This window comes from Mya arenaria, chromosome 8 (assembly GCF_026914265.1).
Source record: "Mya arenaria isolate MELC-2E11 chromosome 8, ASM2691426v1".
NCBI classification, from domain to species: domain Eukaryota; kingdom Metazoa; phylum Mollusca; class Bivalvia; order Myida; family Myidae; genus Mya; species Mya arenaria.
The window spans coordinates 9,630,781-9,646,808 of NC_069129.1; the positions used below are offsets into that span (position 1 = coordinate 9,630,781).

Here is a 16,028-nt window from a genome sequence, read left to right on the forward strand (position 1 = left end):
GCTTTTACATGAATAAAATGCTAAGATAACTTACTTGATGCGGTGTGCATAATTTTGCAATTGATGTGCAATTATTAAGTATGTGTTGTGTTTTTATATTTTTTCGTTAAGTTAAAGACAGAAAAATGTTATGGACATTTACTTACTGTTGCAAAAAGCATGACTATAGCATCACACATACTGATTCCAGGCTCAACCATTTAAATGATCATGATGACACTATGTATAAAGAATGTATTTCTTACTGATAATATGAACTTTCGATTATTGTCTGTTAGTAAATCGAAGTGCTTGGTCCTTTTCGATTTGATTGATAGCAAATGTAGTCCGATTTTCAAACACTAGTTGTCATTGTAGAACACAGCTACCGTAAATTGTAAAAGAGCAGTCACATTATCCCCCCCACTGAATTAAAGTATCAACTTTGCCTTTTGACAAAGGATACCAACAAACATTAACAAAGCGCAATAACACAACAAGTACTGCAGCCAGAGTAATGGCTCCTGTGCACTGCTTTTCTCCCAAATGGGATCTATCTGTATTTGAAGTTTGATGTCAATACCTTAAAGACTTTTCTAGTTATGCTCATGACAATGAATATGTATGAAAATTAACAAAAGGCAACTATTAAAACAGTACTGCACCCATAGTATAATGGTCCTTCAGCACATTACTTCTCCTTAATGTCATCCATCTCCATACAAAGTTTGAAGTCAATACCTCAAAGATTTTTCAAGTTATGCTCAGGACAAGACTGCCTGGACACACCCACACGCACGCACGCACCACACACACACACACGCACGCACAACACACATGCACCACACACACACAAACGCACTCTCCTCATCCACATGCACACACAACACACACACACATGCACAACATACACACACGCACCACACACACACACACACTCTCCACACACAAACACATGCACCACACACACATGCACTTTCCACACATGCACTCTCCACACTCACACACAACACATACACGCATGCACAACACACACGCACGCACCACATACACATGCACTCTCCACATCCACATGCATGTACCACACACACGCGCACGCACCACACACACACACACGCATGTTCCCCCCACACACGCACGCACCACACACACGCACCACAAACACACACGCACGCATCACGCACCTACCTTTTACTTTAAAAATACAAGGAGATATTCATGGTCAAATTACCTTACCATTTAATTTTTCTTGTGTATGGAATAATTTACCACAAAAATTCTATGTGTATCTACATATTTTATAATGTTATGTATCTTTTAAGTCAACCCCAGCAGAAGAATGCCTCTGGTTAAAAAACTTGTGCATAAAAAAATATCTGATGTAGGTTTTTGAAAGATTTCAAAATCTTTGAATACTAAACAGAAATCTTCCACTACAAACAAACTGTTTTGAAGGTATTTGAATCAGACAAACATTGACAAATTTAAATCAATTTAATTAATGTTTGTTCTTTAGAACTGACAAAGCACTGACATCCAAGACCACACCCAGGGACAAATAATTACCTAAAAACATATGGGATATAAATGTCAGTAAACAGAAAACTGTACGTGATCATGTTATTATATTATGTTTAATATTGATGTAAATCTTAAAAAAAATAATTTGAGTTTGCAAGCTTTAAGTTTAAATGCATTTTGACAATTTAGCACTCCATTATGACCGGTATGATGAATTAGCCAAATTTTGTAAACAATTTCTTTTTAATCCGACATAAACATGGTATTCAAACATTTCAATCCCTTTTAAATACATCCTGAAGAAAATAAAAAAATAAAAATTGATATAATACTTTTGTATCTATTACGGATTGCAAGGAGTATTCGCTGAATCATCTGAGTACTTGAATATATTAATTCGCTACTCAAGTACTCATTAATCAAACAAAAAATGTGTTTTGAATTTCAGTTAATGCAAAATATTCTGACAATTGATGTAACAGTACTGGCATGTTGCTAACAAGACACAATGTACTGGTACATTCCCTCTAACCCCTACTAGTTACAATTGACCCTATCAAATTTAATGACAGTTCATCATAAAAGATCATACAAACTGTCAACTATGGGCCCCAGTTGGCACTGATGACAATGAGACAGCAGTACATGTTCTACACAATTCTATTGTTACCAATTTTGCAAAGATTTCACCAAATTATTCACGTTGATGTGTAAATTAGGAACATGCTCAATGGTAACAAAGAATTATCCGATGTGAATTTTAAAGCTGCACTCTCACAGATCAAATTTTTTGACAACTATTTTATTTTTGTCTTGGAAAGAGCAAATTTTTACGTAACTATCTGCCATCCACCGATTAAAAATTGCTGACAAAAGATCAGATTGCAGATTTTTATATTTCCAAACCATTACAGTGTAAAAAGAGGCATTAAACATCAATTTCTGAACTTAAATTTAATAAACCGCGTTCTAATTTTTTGTCAGCATTCTTGTTATTGGTTTCCATGCATTTTCACAAAATTAGCTCGTTCCAAGGCAAAAAAATAAAAATTTCAAAACATTCAAATGGTGAGAGTGCAGCTTGACTACCAATCCTTTCAAAAAATTGGTATGTCCTTTTTTCTATTATTTGCATACATGTATTTTATACTTTGTCGATTATGTTTAATATATGCTTTTGAGTTTCGGCCATTGTAATTCTGTTTTGTGTTCAGTTTTTTTTTTATCATTGAGTGCTGCTCATATGCTGATTTTATGAGGTGATAAAATTTTAACATGTAAAAAAGTATTGTTTCACATCTGCTTTTTTTGTTCAGTAAATTTCAACTACTTTGTGATACGATTGTTGGCAAGAAAGACTTTCAATTGGTTTTATCATTTATTAACTTACTTTGCAAAATCAAAAACTTGAATGAATCATTTTGTGAAAATATTGGCAATAATCATGTTTGCGTTTGTACATTATTGTACCAACCAATAACATCCCATTGTATAATTATACTTAAGAGGTCGGAAAATACGCTCTTTCCTTAAACACACACACTCGCTAAAATAATTATGTTTTTTCAACAAAGCACTAATGGCATTTATATAACAGCAGCCATCAACAAATACTCATAATAATTACTATGTGATGCCTACTAATTCAAATAACAAGAGCTGTCGTAAGACAGCGCGCTCGACCACGCCGCTTTGACTTAGAATACAATAACGATGTAATAATACCACGTTTGGTCTCTATGTCAAACCTAACTAAAATTATTTGATACATAAGGTGACTTTGATGCTGCCCTCCCACCAGCTCGCCCAAACAATGACGCATGTCATTCAAATAACTTGATTTCCCATTATGAAAATGTGGTTAAGAATATACTAATATGCCTTTCAAAGGAAATAAAAAAAAAAATCAAGGGCCATAATTTGTATTTAGGCTTAAAACGGAGTTATGTTTCTTGTTGTAAGATGGTCGTAAATAATTTTGAATTTTATTAAGTGCATTTAATGACCGCTATAGAATTTTTTTTTTATTAAAATCCCAACTTGCCCTTAACTTTTACTTGCCTTAAACTTTAACCCAAGTCAATCAGGGGCCATAACTTGTATTAAGGATATGGAGTTATGTAAGTTCATTGGGTGATGGTCCTGAACAATTGTGTGAAGTATTAAGTCAATTGAATGAAGGGTATAGAAGTTATTAAACAATAGCCCAACCTGCCCTAAAACTTTAACCGAAGTTCCATAGTCAATCAGCGGCCATAATTTGTATAACAGATAATATGGAGTTATCTAACCTCATTATGTGATGGCTCTGAACATCTGTGTGAAGTATTGAGTCAATTGAATGAATGGTATTGGAGTTTTAAGTGAAAATCCCCACTTGCCCTAAAACTTTAACCTGCCCTTAAACTTTAACCTAAGTCAATCAGGGGCCATAACTTGTATTTAGGATAATATGGAGTTATGTAACCTCATTGTGGGATGGTCCTGAACAACTGTGTGAAGTATTAAGTCAATTGAACAAAGGATATAGAAGTTATCAATAAATATTCCAACTTGCCCTAAAACTTTAACCCAAGTTCCATAGTCAATCAGGGGCCATAATCTGTGTAAAGAATAATATGGAGTTATCTAACCTCATCATGTGATGGCCCTGAACAACTGTGTGAAGTATTAAGTCAATTGAATGTAGAGTATTGGACTTATAAGTGAAAATCCCAACTTGCCCTAAAACTTTAACCGGACGCCGAAGCCGGTGCGAGTAGTATAGCCCACCTATTCTTCGAATAGTCGAGCTAAAAATGATTCTTGTATTCCAATATTTCCTTTTAAATCTGCAAAAATCAAATGTCTTAAAAAGTGGGTACGTACAAGTATTTCTGCACTGCACTCCATCTCCAGGGACTTGATGAGCATCTTGGAGAGGGCGGGGTCTAATGGAAACTCCACCATGGCACGCCCAAGTGGCGTCAGGGAGCCTGTATTGTCCAAAGCACCCAGTATCCATAACTGGTACATAGAGTTCAGGATGTTGTCCTGTAGGAATGGAAATGATACATTGCTTTAATTTCACTAGAGTTTTATATTTTTCAAATGATTGCAATTTCAGCAAACCACACCTTTAAAATGTCTCATTAGTTATCATGAACAAGAGGTGTCACAGTATGTGACGAATGCCCCCGAATGTGACATTGACCTATGAACAAGGTCAGTACATGAAAAGATAAAGATCAAACACTGACCTTTGATGTATGCATGTGGATCTTGCATAAGACACGCAATTTTTATATGCCAAACACATGTGCCATGTTTTTGTTGTAAATCTGTCATATACATGACAAAATTACAGCCCGGTTATGACATCTATGTGCATATATGCAGCATTACATAAATAATAATGAACAAGTGGAATAATTATAAAAATACTAATTACCTAATAAACACTAAGTGTTTCTTTCACCTTACAGGTTGGGACATGGGTCTTGCACGTGACACGTCGTCTTGGTATGTCGAACACATGTGGCAAGTTATTTAAAAATCTGTCCATACAAGAAAAAGTTACAGCCCGGATATGACAACCTATACTCTATGTCCTTATATGCAGCATTCCATTGTGAATAAACACCTAAGTGTGACCTTGATGTTAGAAGTAGGGACACGGGTCTTGCACGCGACACATCGTCTTGGTATGTGGAACACATGTGGCAAGTTATTTTAAAATCTGTCCATACAAGGGAAAGTTACAGCCTGGACACAAGTTATTTAGCCGGACACACCGACAGAAGGATGGACGGACGATGCGATTTTAATATGCCCACCTTTGGGGCATAAAAACAAATCTACCAAATGTTTTAAACGTCCAACAAGACCTTAAATATTTAATGAAATTTAGTTCAAACTTATTTTATCTATGATGGTGATGAACTATATAAGAACATAATATGAATATCTCTTGCTGACATGATGTTATGCCTAAGTGTAGTCCTGTGTAGTGGGTAAAACCAGGGTACCAGAGGAAACATGCTTGTCCGGCTTGGTGATTAAAAAACAAATTTCCCGAGGCCTGGAATTGGTGATAAGGTGTTAGTGCCCTTAATACCTGCGGTGGTGGATCCATGAAGTGGAACTGTAGCAGGTCTTGAACACCAAGGGACTTCAGGAGCAGAACGACATTGGCTAGATTGGTACGCTGTATCTCTGGGACGGAGGTAGTCAACAGTTCATCCTTGTACTGTCGGGCGGTGTATAGTCTGTATGCCTGCCTGTAAACACAAAAGGTAGTACCCTATGGTTGATATGCCTGCCTGTTACATGCACACATATATTCTGCAGGCTCACACAATTTGGGGTTTAAATAATTTTAATTCTGTAATTATTGTTAGAATAATCAGATGAATGAGAGATGAATAACAGTCGTGGTTTAAGTCTATTCTTCCCAGGTCCCTTCGTGTTTTTATAGTGTCATAAACAGTATAACCAGCGAAAATAAATAAAAATCAAATAACCCCAAAAATGATTTTTCCCAAATTTAAAGCAATCTACATACTCCACATGTTTTAAGTTAATATCCTTACCCTGGCCCTGTTCTCCCTGCACGACCTGAACGCTGGTTCGCATTAGCCTGGAAAACACATAAAAACATGTTAATCAATTCATACATTCAAATATTTATTTATATCATTTATCATCATCTGTCTAACCTGAATCTTTGCTGATTTTGTAATATCAATTTAATCCACCATTTCCCATATATTAAATATGCCATTTTCATAGTTACATCTTCCGGTAAATCCTCAATTAAATTCTTATGCATTTACAAGTATATGAGATGTGTTGAAAATATATTCCCTTTTCCCATTCACATGCCTATTGTAAAGACTTCAAAACATCCTTATGTTTTCTGTATTTACCATGATTGCATAACATCGTGAAAACCAGTGATTAACGTAATGTTGTAATAACTTGTTTCACAATATGTAAACTAAATAAGTTTATACATATCAACTGATAAAATTGTGATCAATGTATCTAAAATGTTTAATATTGTGACCGACATATGTCATTTATATACTGTTTGGTTGGAATCCACGTTATCATGTTGTTAATGCAACCTGCCCGCCAGCTCTACCAACCCACATAAGGGGCACCAGGACAGCCCAGTGACATTTACATTCATCAATCCAGCATTCAGATCAGCATATTAAGTTTAATATTCAGCTAACCTGACTGATGGGGAATATCTGGAGAGAGTCCATTCCGACCTTCGGGTTGAAGACCTTCAGTTTACAGTAACCTGAGTCGACCACGAACATGATACCATCCACTGAAATATAGCATAGGGTATTGATTTCTTCACATGTTTCACAAACTTAACATGGGACATCACTGAATCCTTAATTAAATCTATGAATCCATACTGCATAATGTAAACTCAACAAAAGAGTAAACTAAATATGTGGCGTGAAATAATTATGTTTTCTTTCATATCTGTCAAATTCTTGGTATTCATTTGACGGCAAATTTAACAAAGATACTAATACTTCTTTTAAATTTAAAATTAGCATAATCATTATAAATGCTTTAATGAAGAAATAACAAATAAACATAACTGATACAGCCAATTCAAAAATAAGTAAAACATCCTTGTCATTTCAAAACCCCAGACATGCAGGTCCTGACAAAATGAAATCGCTGCAAGTCGTACCTGTAAGTGATGTCTCGGCAATGTTTGTAGCGACGATACATTTCCTGATGCCGTCTTGAGCCTTCTGGAAGATTTTGGCCTGCAGGTCACTAGGCAACTGGGAGTAGATCGGGAGAATGGCAATAGGCGGGGCTTCGTCTAACTCATCAAGACGCTCTGTAAGTACCATTATAATCTCAAGATCCAAAACCATCAGTAAACACCAACAGCGACATACTTATCATCATTTACACATAACCTAAAGAGCTCCCCTCAATTTCTTTTAACTGATTTAAAAATTACAAAAACTTTATCTTATTAGACAAATTACATTCAAAAGTACAAATTATATATATAACGCTACCAAGTTCGAAAGAAGTACACTAATTTTGCTTAGACTAAGTTCACTTTTGTGAATTGGATGTGACACCTGTCAGAAGCACTCATCATCTTGACATCATTATAACACTGTTGATATGTACAGCCTACCTCAGAGTTGATTGCAGGTGACCTCGATATCTCCCTGACCAGGCATAAACATGTGACCATTATAACACAGCTGATATGTACAGCCTACCTCAGAGTTGATTGCAGGTGACCTCAATATCTCCCTGACCAGGCATAAACACGTGACCATTATAACACAGCTGATATGTACAGCCTACCTCAGAGTTGATTGCAGGTGACCTCGATATCTCCCTGACCAGGCATAAACATGTGACCATTATAACACAGCTGATATGTACAGCCTACCTCAGAGTTGATTGCAGGTGACCTCGATATCTCCCTGACCAGGCATAAACATGTGACCATTATAACACAGCTGATATGTACAGCCTACCTCAGAGTTGATTGCAGGTGACCTCGATATCTCCCTGACCAGGCATAACCATGTGACCATTATAACACAGCTGATATGTACAGCCTACCTCAGAGTTGATTGCAGGTGACCTCGATATCTCCCTGACCAGGCATAAACATGTGACCATTATAACACAGCTGATATGTACAGCCTACCTTGGAGTAGATTGCAGGTGACCTCAATATCTTCCTGACCAGGCATAAACATGTGACCATTATAACACAGCTGATATGTACAGCCTACCTTGGAGTAGATTGCAGGTGACCTCAATATCTTCCTGACCAGGCATAAACATGTGACCATTATAACACAGCTGATATGTACAGCCTACCTTGGAGTAGATTGCAGGTGACCTCGATATCTTCCTGACCTGGCATAAACACAAGTATGTCTCCTGAAGCAACAGACAAATAAAACTTTACTTTTATGTTAACTTTAGAACAAAATGATCAACTATAAAGTACATATATTTTTATATCTGCTTAAGTTGTCCTTGTCGCTAGCACGTTCGCATACAATGTATGTTAAAGAGTTAGTGGACATTTGTATTTTTAAAATTGTAATGTTGCCATAGTATTGTTTTGTACATCTTTATCTATTGACGGCACATGCTTTGGTGATACTTGAATACAATATCTAGAAAAATAAATTAATAGTGCAAGATTTTGTAACTTTATGTGAGAGTTTGCGGCTAAATTGAAATGTAAGAGCAAATATTATTCTCAATGTTGCATAGCTTATTGTATTTTAATAACATCAAAATAATTGTTTATACTTCAGCATTTGCCTTCAATGTGTTATGACAGCATCACATCATAAACATTTGAAAGACATCCTATTAAAGGGCATCATAAGAATAATGGATTTGAAAGAACACCTGTGTTTGTGTCTATGGTAAAAGGCATCGCTTGATGTTGAAAATCAGCAAACGTTGATCAAATTAAGTGTAGCAATGTTAAATATGTGCATCAGTGATATATATATATAGAGGATCTCAAGTGAGTGTTTATTTTGTATCAAATTTATTAAACAAGTTCATTTTAAAACAATAAAAACGAGGCTTTAAATGACGAGTTTAATAAATTTGATACAAAATAATTACATATTTGAGATTCTATTTATAACATAACTAAATTACGGTTGAAATCTAGGTCAAAGTTTCTTCAATACACATTCTTGTGTCCTAGAGTGAAGAATTTACATTGAGTGTTATTAGGATGACTCATCAGCAGGAAAGAAAATAGTACAACATAAAGACATTTTATGTACAATAAACAACATAATTCATGCTTCAATTAGCAACCGATTTTCAAAGGTTTCACTTAAAAAAACAACATATTTCAATCTAGCAAATCAATAATTAGAACGTATCATAACTGCGTGACATCATTAGTAATCACAGGAGTGTGTACATGTCATTTGGCGGTTGAAGTTTGAAAAGACCGTTAGTCAGCGTCACAGTCGCTTTGTGTGAATTTGCTTTGTAGCTGTTGGATTATATATCATGGAATTTTGTCATTTTGATGAATATGCACAATGAGTTTAACATCCGTTAATTGGAGATTTCATGTGGAATCAGTAACTGTGAACTTGAGTATTGCTGGCGAACTGTACAGGTATTTTCACTGGAGTACAGAATGTTGGATATTTCCTTGTGTTGATTTGGATTTATGTGGCTATGGTTGTTTAAAGATGCGATGTTCTTGTGTCCAAATATTGACATAATCTGATTCGCAGGTACATTGTTGTCATTCATGATTCAATTCCTGGACGAGGTATTATCTGGCGGTGTGATCAGGGGGTCATTTGTTTGGATTAAACCCAGCCTTCTTTACCATTTGTTTCATCGTGGAGCTGAGTTTGTTGACATCGACAGGATTTGTTTTGAAACATCGTTTCTGATGTTTGTTTACGTTTTTTGACAGTGCATATGAATACATTTTTCCTGTGATGCGGTTACCTAAGCATAGTTATTACACTAGTTATATATGAAAAATATTGCATGGGGTTACATAACTACTGCGCCGTAAGTTATGTTATAAATATATATATTTTGATAATTTTGTCTGATATTAGCTTAAATAACCATTTGCTGTATTTGCGGCACATACTTCAGATGATATAAGGTCACAATGGCTAATGATAATCAATCTGAATGTCGTGCATGCTTGTAGGAAATAGAGAAGGCCGATTGTTTTGTCAATGTGAATAAAATTAGAAAGTTTTTTAAGCTCAGTCTTGAAAATGTACACATGTAATGAAAAGCAATTCGTATAATTAAAATCTGCACTTGATTTATACCAAAATTGCCATTCCGAAACTGCAATAATAATTTTACAAGTTTTTTTCACGTCAAATTAATGTTGTGCAATGTTTCATACAGTGCTTATATTCTATATTGCATCATATAACTGTTATTTCATGAAACCTCATAATCTTATTATTGATTGATTGTGAAAAAAAGCTTCATAGAAATATAAACACATGCATAATGATGCATTTTAAATTACAATAGCTGCATACTATTAATCTCCTGCAAGGTGTTCACAAACTTATTGTACATAGCTCATACTTTACTATCAAAATTGCTATTTCCAAATGTTCTATCTTTCAAAAAGGCACAATATCTGAAAATCACCCAAATCACCGCGTGAAAGTTTGAATTTTTCAAAATACTGAAAATAGGGTGTTTACATAGGGAAATGCCATTTTTACAATACATTATATAGGATAAATATTTTCCAAAATACTGAATTCAGTATCAATACTGAAAACTTTTACCCATGCAAGTGATTATACTTAATAGCTTGTTTTCTAAATGATTCTACCACATGTAAGACCATATGTAGTTACTTTTAACACAACTCTTCCAAATCTTAACAAACGCATTTACCTTCATTGCCCATTAGATGTATTTGTAACGACTGTTTAACAGCTGCATCTACATAATCTTCCACTGAGTTTTTGGCGTACAGTACATCAACAGGAAATGTTCGACCTGGAATTGTGTACGTTGGCACGTTGCCAAAAAATTCAGCAAACTTGTCGGCATTCATGGTGGCAGACGTTACAATCAGCTTCAGATCTTGTCTACGGGCTACAACCTGGAAAATAACAAACTATTCATTTAACCACCTGAAAAATGTTTGAGAATGGATTCAATTCTAATATAAACTAGAAAAACAAACTGTTAATAATGATAACATTGAATATCAATGAGGGACCCACAAGGTGTGGTGCTGCTAACAGATTGCAGGGCATAACTTGATTCATTTGGGCGATTTATGGGGTAAATGGAAATATTTTTAATAGCAGAAATAGCCTCAATACCATTCTAAACTTAACATGAATATATAACAGATTGGTGACTGGTAAATCAATTCCATTTTCTACTCATTCTTACATCTCTGAGTAGGCCGAAGAGTACGTCTGTACTGAGAGAGCGCTCGTGAGCCTCGTCCATCACAATGGCGCTGTAGTGGTCCAGGTCGGACTCCCGCAGTGATTCACGCAACAATATACCGTCTGTCATGTACTTGATGATCGTTTTCTGCAAGTATTAAGATAAGATAACATAGAAAATAGGACTTAAAATACTTTTCCAAAATATAATCCCATTATAGAATGATATCAGAGATTGACTTACATATATTTAGAATACTTTATGAAATTATGAAAAGTGAACTACATATACCAATACAGATATACAAAATATTTACTAATTTGCCTTTTTCTTCTTACCACAGCAGAAGCTGAACATGCAACTATCATCTGAATTTAATAAAAAAAAACAAGATTATGGAACACAATCTGCCTTACCTCGTTAGTACAGTCCTCAAATCTGATGGCATATCCGACCTCGTCCCCGAGTTTCACACCCATCTCCTCAGAGACACGCTTGGCAACAGACATGGCTGCCACACGACGCGGCTGTGTGCAACCAACCATGCCATACTTTGTGTACCCGTCCTCATGCAGGTACTGAAGAGTGAATAAAAACAACATGAAGCATTGGGCCAAATAATCAACAAGCATACAATTATTTTCAAAATCAAGAAGTCCAGCGGTAAAATCAGGGAATCCGAGAATTATTTATGGAGTCTCTGACTACTTACCTCCTGCTAGTGTTGAACGCTGTATAACATACATGCCATATTTCTGAGAGGCTTCCCAGGGAATTTTGGTCTGAATTCCAGGGGATTTTGTATTACACCAGGGGATGTTTACGCGACAAAAATTTGGGCAATATCTGCATTCATAATATAAGAATAAATACAGAAATACACTCAAATTAGAATAATTTTTGGACTTAGTCATCATGATCCTTCATGGAATTTCACACTCTTAATAATGGGGGGGGGGGGGGGGGGGGGGGGGGGGGGGGGGGGGGGGGGGGGGGGGGGGGGGGGGGGAATTGGTTGAAATTCCGGTTGATTTTTTCCCCTGCCGGGGGATATGGCATGTATGGCATAACTTTAATACAAAAAACACCAATCATGGTGGGAATGTGTATCAAGTACCAGAGTGATACGTCTTAAACTTTGGGAGAAGTTCGCTCAACAAACTTTTGCTAACAAACCACCACTTGCTTAATTTTATCTAGGATGACTTGTTTATGATTTTGATGTCAAGCACAAATTTAAGAATTTGGGCTTCATCATAAAGATCTATTTCGATGACTGATATCAGATCTTATATGAATTTCAAGAGTGGTAAACTAATCTATATACTTATGGGTACCTGTGTTAGCTGTGTGGTCTTGCCTGAGCCTGTCTCTCCCACAATAATAATCACGCTGTTATCCCTGATAATGTTCAGCAGCTGAATACATAAACACACGTATCACATTAAGAAACTATCATGAAGGTAGTACTGATATAATCCTCAAATAAATCAGATTAGGACCGACCTCAATAAGAATCTTCTTTAAAAAAACAGTATATTGAATCGAAGTCCACATGCATTTGTTTATTACCGGTTCTCATCTGACTAGTAAATATCCCCATTGGTTGAACAGTTCAGAATGTTAATATCAGGGTGGTTTGGCCTCATACCTATCCTTATTACAAGTTCCATTAAAGAGCAGGCATAAAGTACTTGTTAAGCACTATATGAAATGTCCAAAATCTTTCCACAACAAATATTGATTTAATTTTGTTCACATTCCGACCATTGTTTTCAGAACATTAAACACTATTTATCTGTGTTTAGTACTCACAGTGAAATAAATAAATCAAATTTGGTTTTTAAAATAGATTATTGTGCATTATAAACATTGCTCTAAAAGAAGGAGACAAAATATCCCTTCCCCACGCTCCATGAAAACCCCTCAAACTTTTGCAGATGGAATGCATGGACACAATGCCAACCATATGATAATCAACTGAATGATTTAAACATAAAATATGGAAACAGGAAGAAAATCTGTATTACAAACTTCATTTTCTGACTGTAGCATACAGTAGCCTAGAGCACATCATAAACCTACTTTCACAGAATAACATGAAAGAAATAGGACACTTGTCGTCGAATTTAAATGCCCTTGTTAAGACATTTGTTTTCATTAGATCAAAAATACTATTAAAGGTTTAAAATAAAGAAATACTATGTTAGTTGCTCAAACTTTGGGATTGTATCATTTCTCTTTCCATGGGTAAATTTACATCGCACGAGACCAAAGGTCGCGCGGTCTCGTGTGATATGGACTTTATGCAAGCAACTCAAAGTGATATAACGCCACAGATCAACCATCATATGTTCCCTATACATTACTCTTTTACAACTTTTCTACTCATATAATCTTAATAAAACATGGTTTAAAGGTATGGTGGGGGAATTTCGCTTTACTACAATTTAGAAACAGCTGCTACCAGCTTTTATTACTAACCTCATTTCTGACAGCAAATATTGGGAGGTACTGTCGTTGTGACTGAAGGGTGCGTTTCTTTGCGAACTCACTGACAGCTTCGGTCTTATCGTTGAGCAGGTCGGCGAACTTGTGGTCTGCCTTGTAATCTCGCTCCTCCCTCTCATCCTAATCGTTATAAAATACAAGGTAATAAATGAGGTGAATAAAGGAAGAACACTGTTGGTTAAAGCTCATATGCATTGCAGAGAGCTAATGGCATATAACTTTTTCAGTTAGAACAGAGGGATGCCAATACACAGCAATAGTCCATTTGCAGAAAGAGTCACTGTTAAGTCACCATATTTAACACTGAATACTGAAAATCTTATAATAGTCTTATCATTAAGATTCCAAATCTAATGTTCTAGCTTTTTTTTTCAAATTTTATCGACATTTTATTACAAATATCACTAATGTAATATCACTAATTTCGTACTTTCAGGAAAAAAGTCTCTACTATTGAGGATCACCTATTGCATTAAAGTACGACAAATATCCTAAGCAATATGGCTGGTTATCAAACATGTCCTATACACATTTCAATCTACTTTGGTGATGATTGGACAAAGGCTTTGAAAGTAATTGATTGAAAAATATAAATTTTAGATCAATTTTTTAATTAAAGGGCAATAACTCTCAAATTACTCAAGCGATATAACTGGTTATCAAATTAGTTCAGATATTCTGCCAATACACATTCTGACATAATTTAGTGATGATTGGACAAAGTTATCGTTTTGATAAGGCAAAATTTAAGGGAATTCCTATAATTAAAGGGGGATAACTATCGAATAACAATATGGCTGGGTGGTAAAATTATTGATCAGACATTAAAGATTTTAGGAAATTACTACCGTAAATGACTGGGTATTAGACGCACTTTTTTCCCTCAGATTTTGATGCAAAAAAATGCCTGCGTATAATACCCAGTAACAATTTTTTGAACTTTTTTTCTGAGGTCAATTTCAAGCCGAGAGTTTGTTTAGATTTATGTAGAAAGGGATGTTACTCGAGTCATATTGATCGAGTATATACGGGTTAAAACGGCAGTTGAAGATCGGGATACGGTATATCGTAAGTCGTTTATAATTTCAACAAAAATATTTTTCAATTAAAGTTACCGTAATTCACCTAATTTAATTAATAATTTATTTTGCGTACCTAATTTTCGGACACCCAAAGGACATCAATCATAACTTTCATAGTTACCAAGTTTCACAGACGAAGATTATTGATTTTTATCTTTACAATGCCTGGCTAGATTACCTAACCGTATACACCACTGTGACAATTTAATTAGTTACTACCCATCCTAAACGATTTATTGCCTGTTGAAAAGGAAGTGTGATATATTTATTTGAGGATTAAACAAACAAGGGCAATCAAGGGATTAAGAAAACATCGACATGGCATGTTTGTAAAACGATCTGCCAATAAGCTTTCAAACTTGTACCACACTTATAGACTATATGAAGCAATAATCGTACAGTTATACATTAATCCTGCATAGCAATGTCCATGCTCTCCACGAGATCCTCGTGGGTATACCTGTAAGTTATGTGACGTCACACAGTGTGACTCTTTGATCTGAAGCCGATAGAATGTGTTTATTCAGTTCAGTACATGTATAAAATGGTGTTTTAATTAACTTCAAGAAGGATTTACACTTATAGGCGTAATAAATAAGTTTATGACCATTGATTACTACGGATAAATTAATAAGTGGTAAAAAGCAAACATGAAGAAAAAAGGCAGGTTAAACAAACATGTAAATAAAATGTAAAAATGATAATTTTCTATGTATTCGGAGAGCGAAAAAAATAATTAATTTATAGTGTCCGAACTCTTGTGAATTACGGTATTCAATATTATTTTGAAAAATAAATTGAATTAACCAATAATCAAACTTACATATAAAAAAGCAAAGTTGGGCACTGTCAAAATATTTTTTGCATAACATAACTTTTCATTCTCGACAGTATGGTTGTATGGTTTTAAAGATAACCATCGCCATTTTCACGAAAAAAATTTTTTTGTCACTGTCAACAAACAGGGTGGCTGAAAATGCCGGACGATTT

General features: G+C 35.2%; 1 protein-coding gene across 1 annotated transcript in view; it reads right to left on the bottom strand.

The window, feature by feature from the left end:
- The window catches only part of LOC128243327 (pre-mRNA-splicing factor ATP-dependent RNA helicase PRP16-like), a 48,238-nt gene that overhangs the window by 21,138 nt on the left and 11,072 nt on the right, over positions 1-16,028 (bottom strand). Inside the window, exons 10-20 of the mRNA XM_052961031.1 lie at positions 13,930-14,076; positions 12,783-12,863; positions 11,862-12,023; positions 11,446-11,592; positions 10,936-11,146; positions 8,374-8,436; positions 7,202-7,357; positions 6,720-6,820; positions 6,072-6,118; positions 5,597-5,759; positions 4,369-4,533 (exon numbers count right to left, since the gene is read on the bottom strand). Coding sequence (XP_052816991.1) covers positions 4,369-4,533; positions 5,597-5,759; positions 6,072-6,118; positions 6,720-6,820; positions 7,202-7,357; positions 8,374-8,436; positions 10,936-11,146; positions 11,446-11,592; positions 11,862-12,023; positions 12,783-12,863; positions 13,930-14,076 — 1,443 coding nt within the window. The remainder of the gene's footprint in view (positions 1-4,368; positions 4,534-5,596; positions 5,760-6,071; positions 6,119-6,719; positions 6,821-7,201; positions 7,358-8,373; positions 8,437-10,935; positions 11,147-11,445; positions 11,593-11,861; positions 12,024-12,782; positions 12,864-13,929; positions 14,077-16,028) is intronic.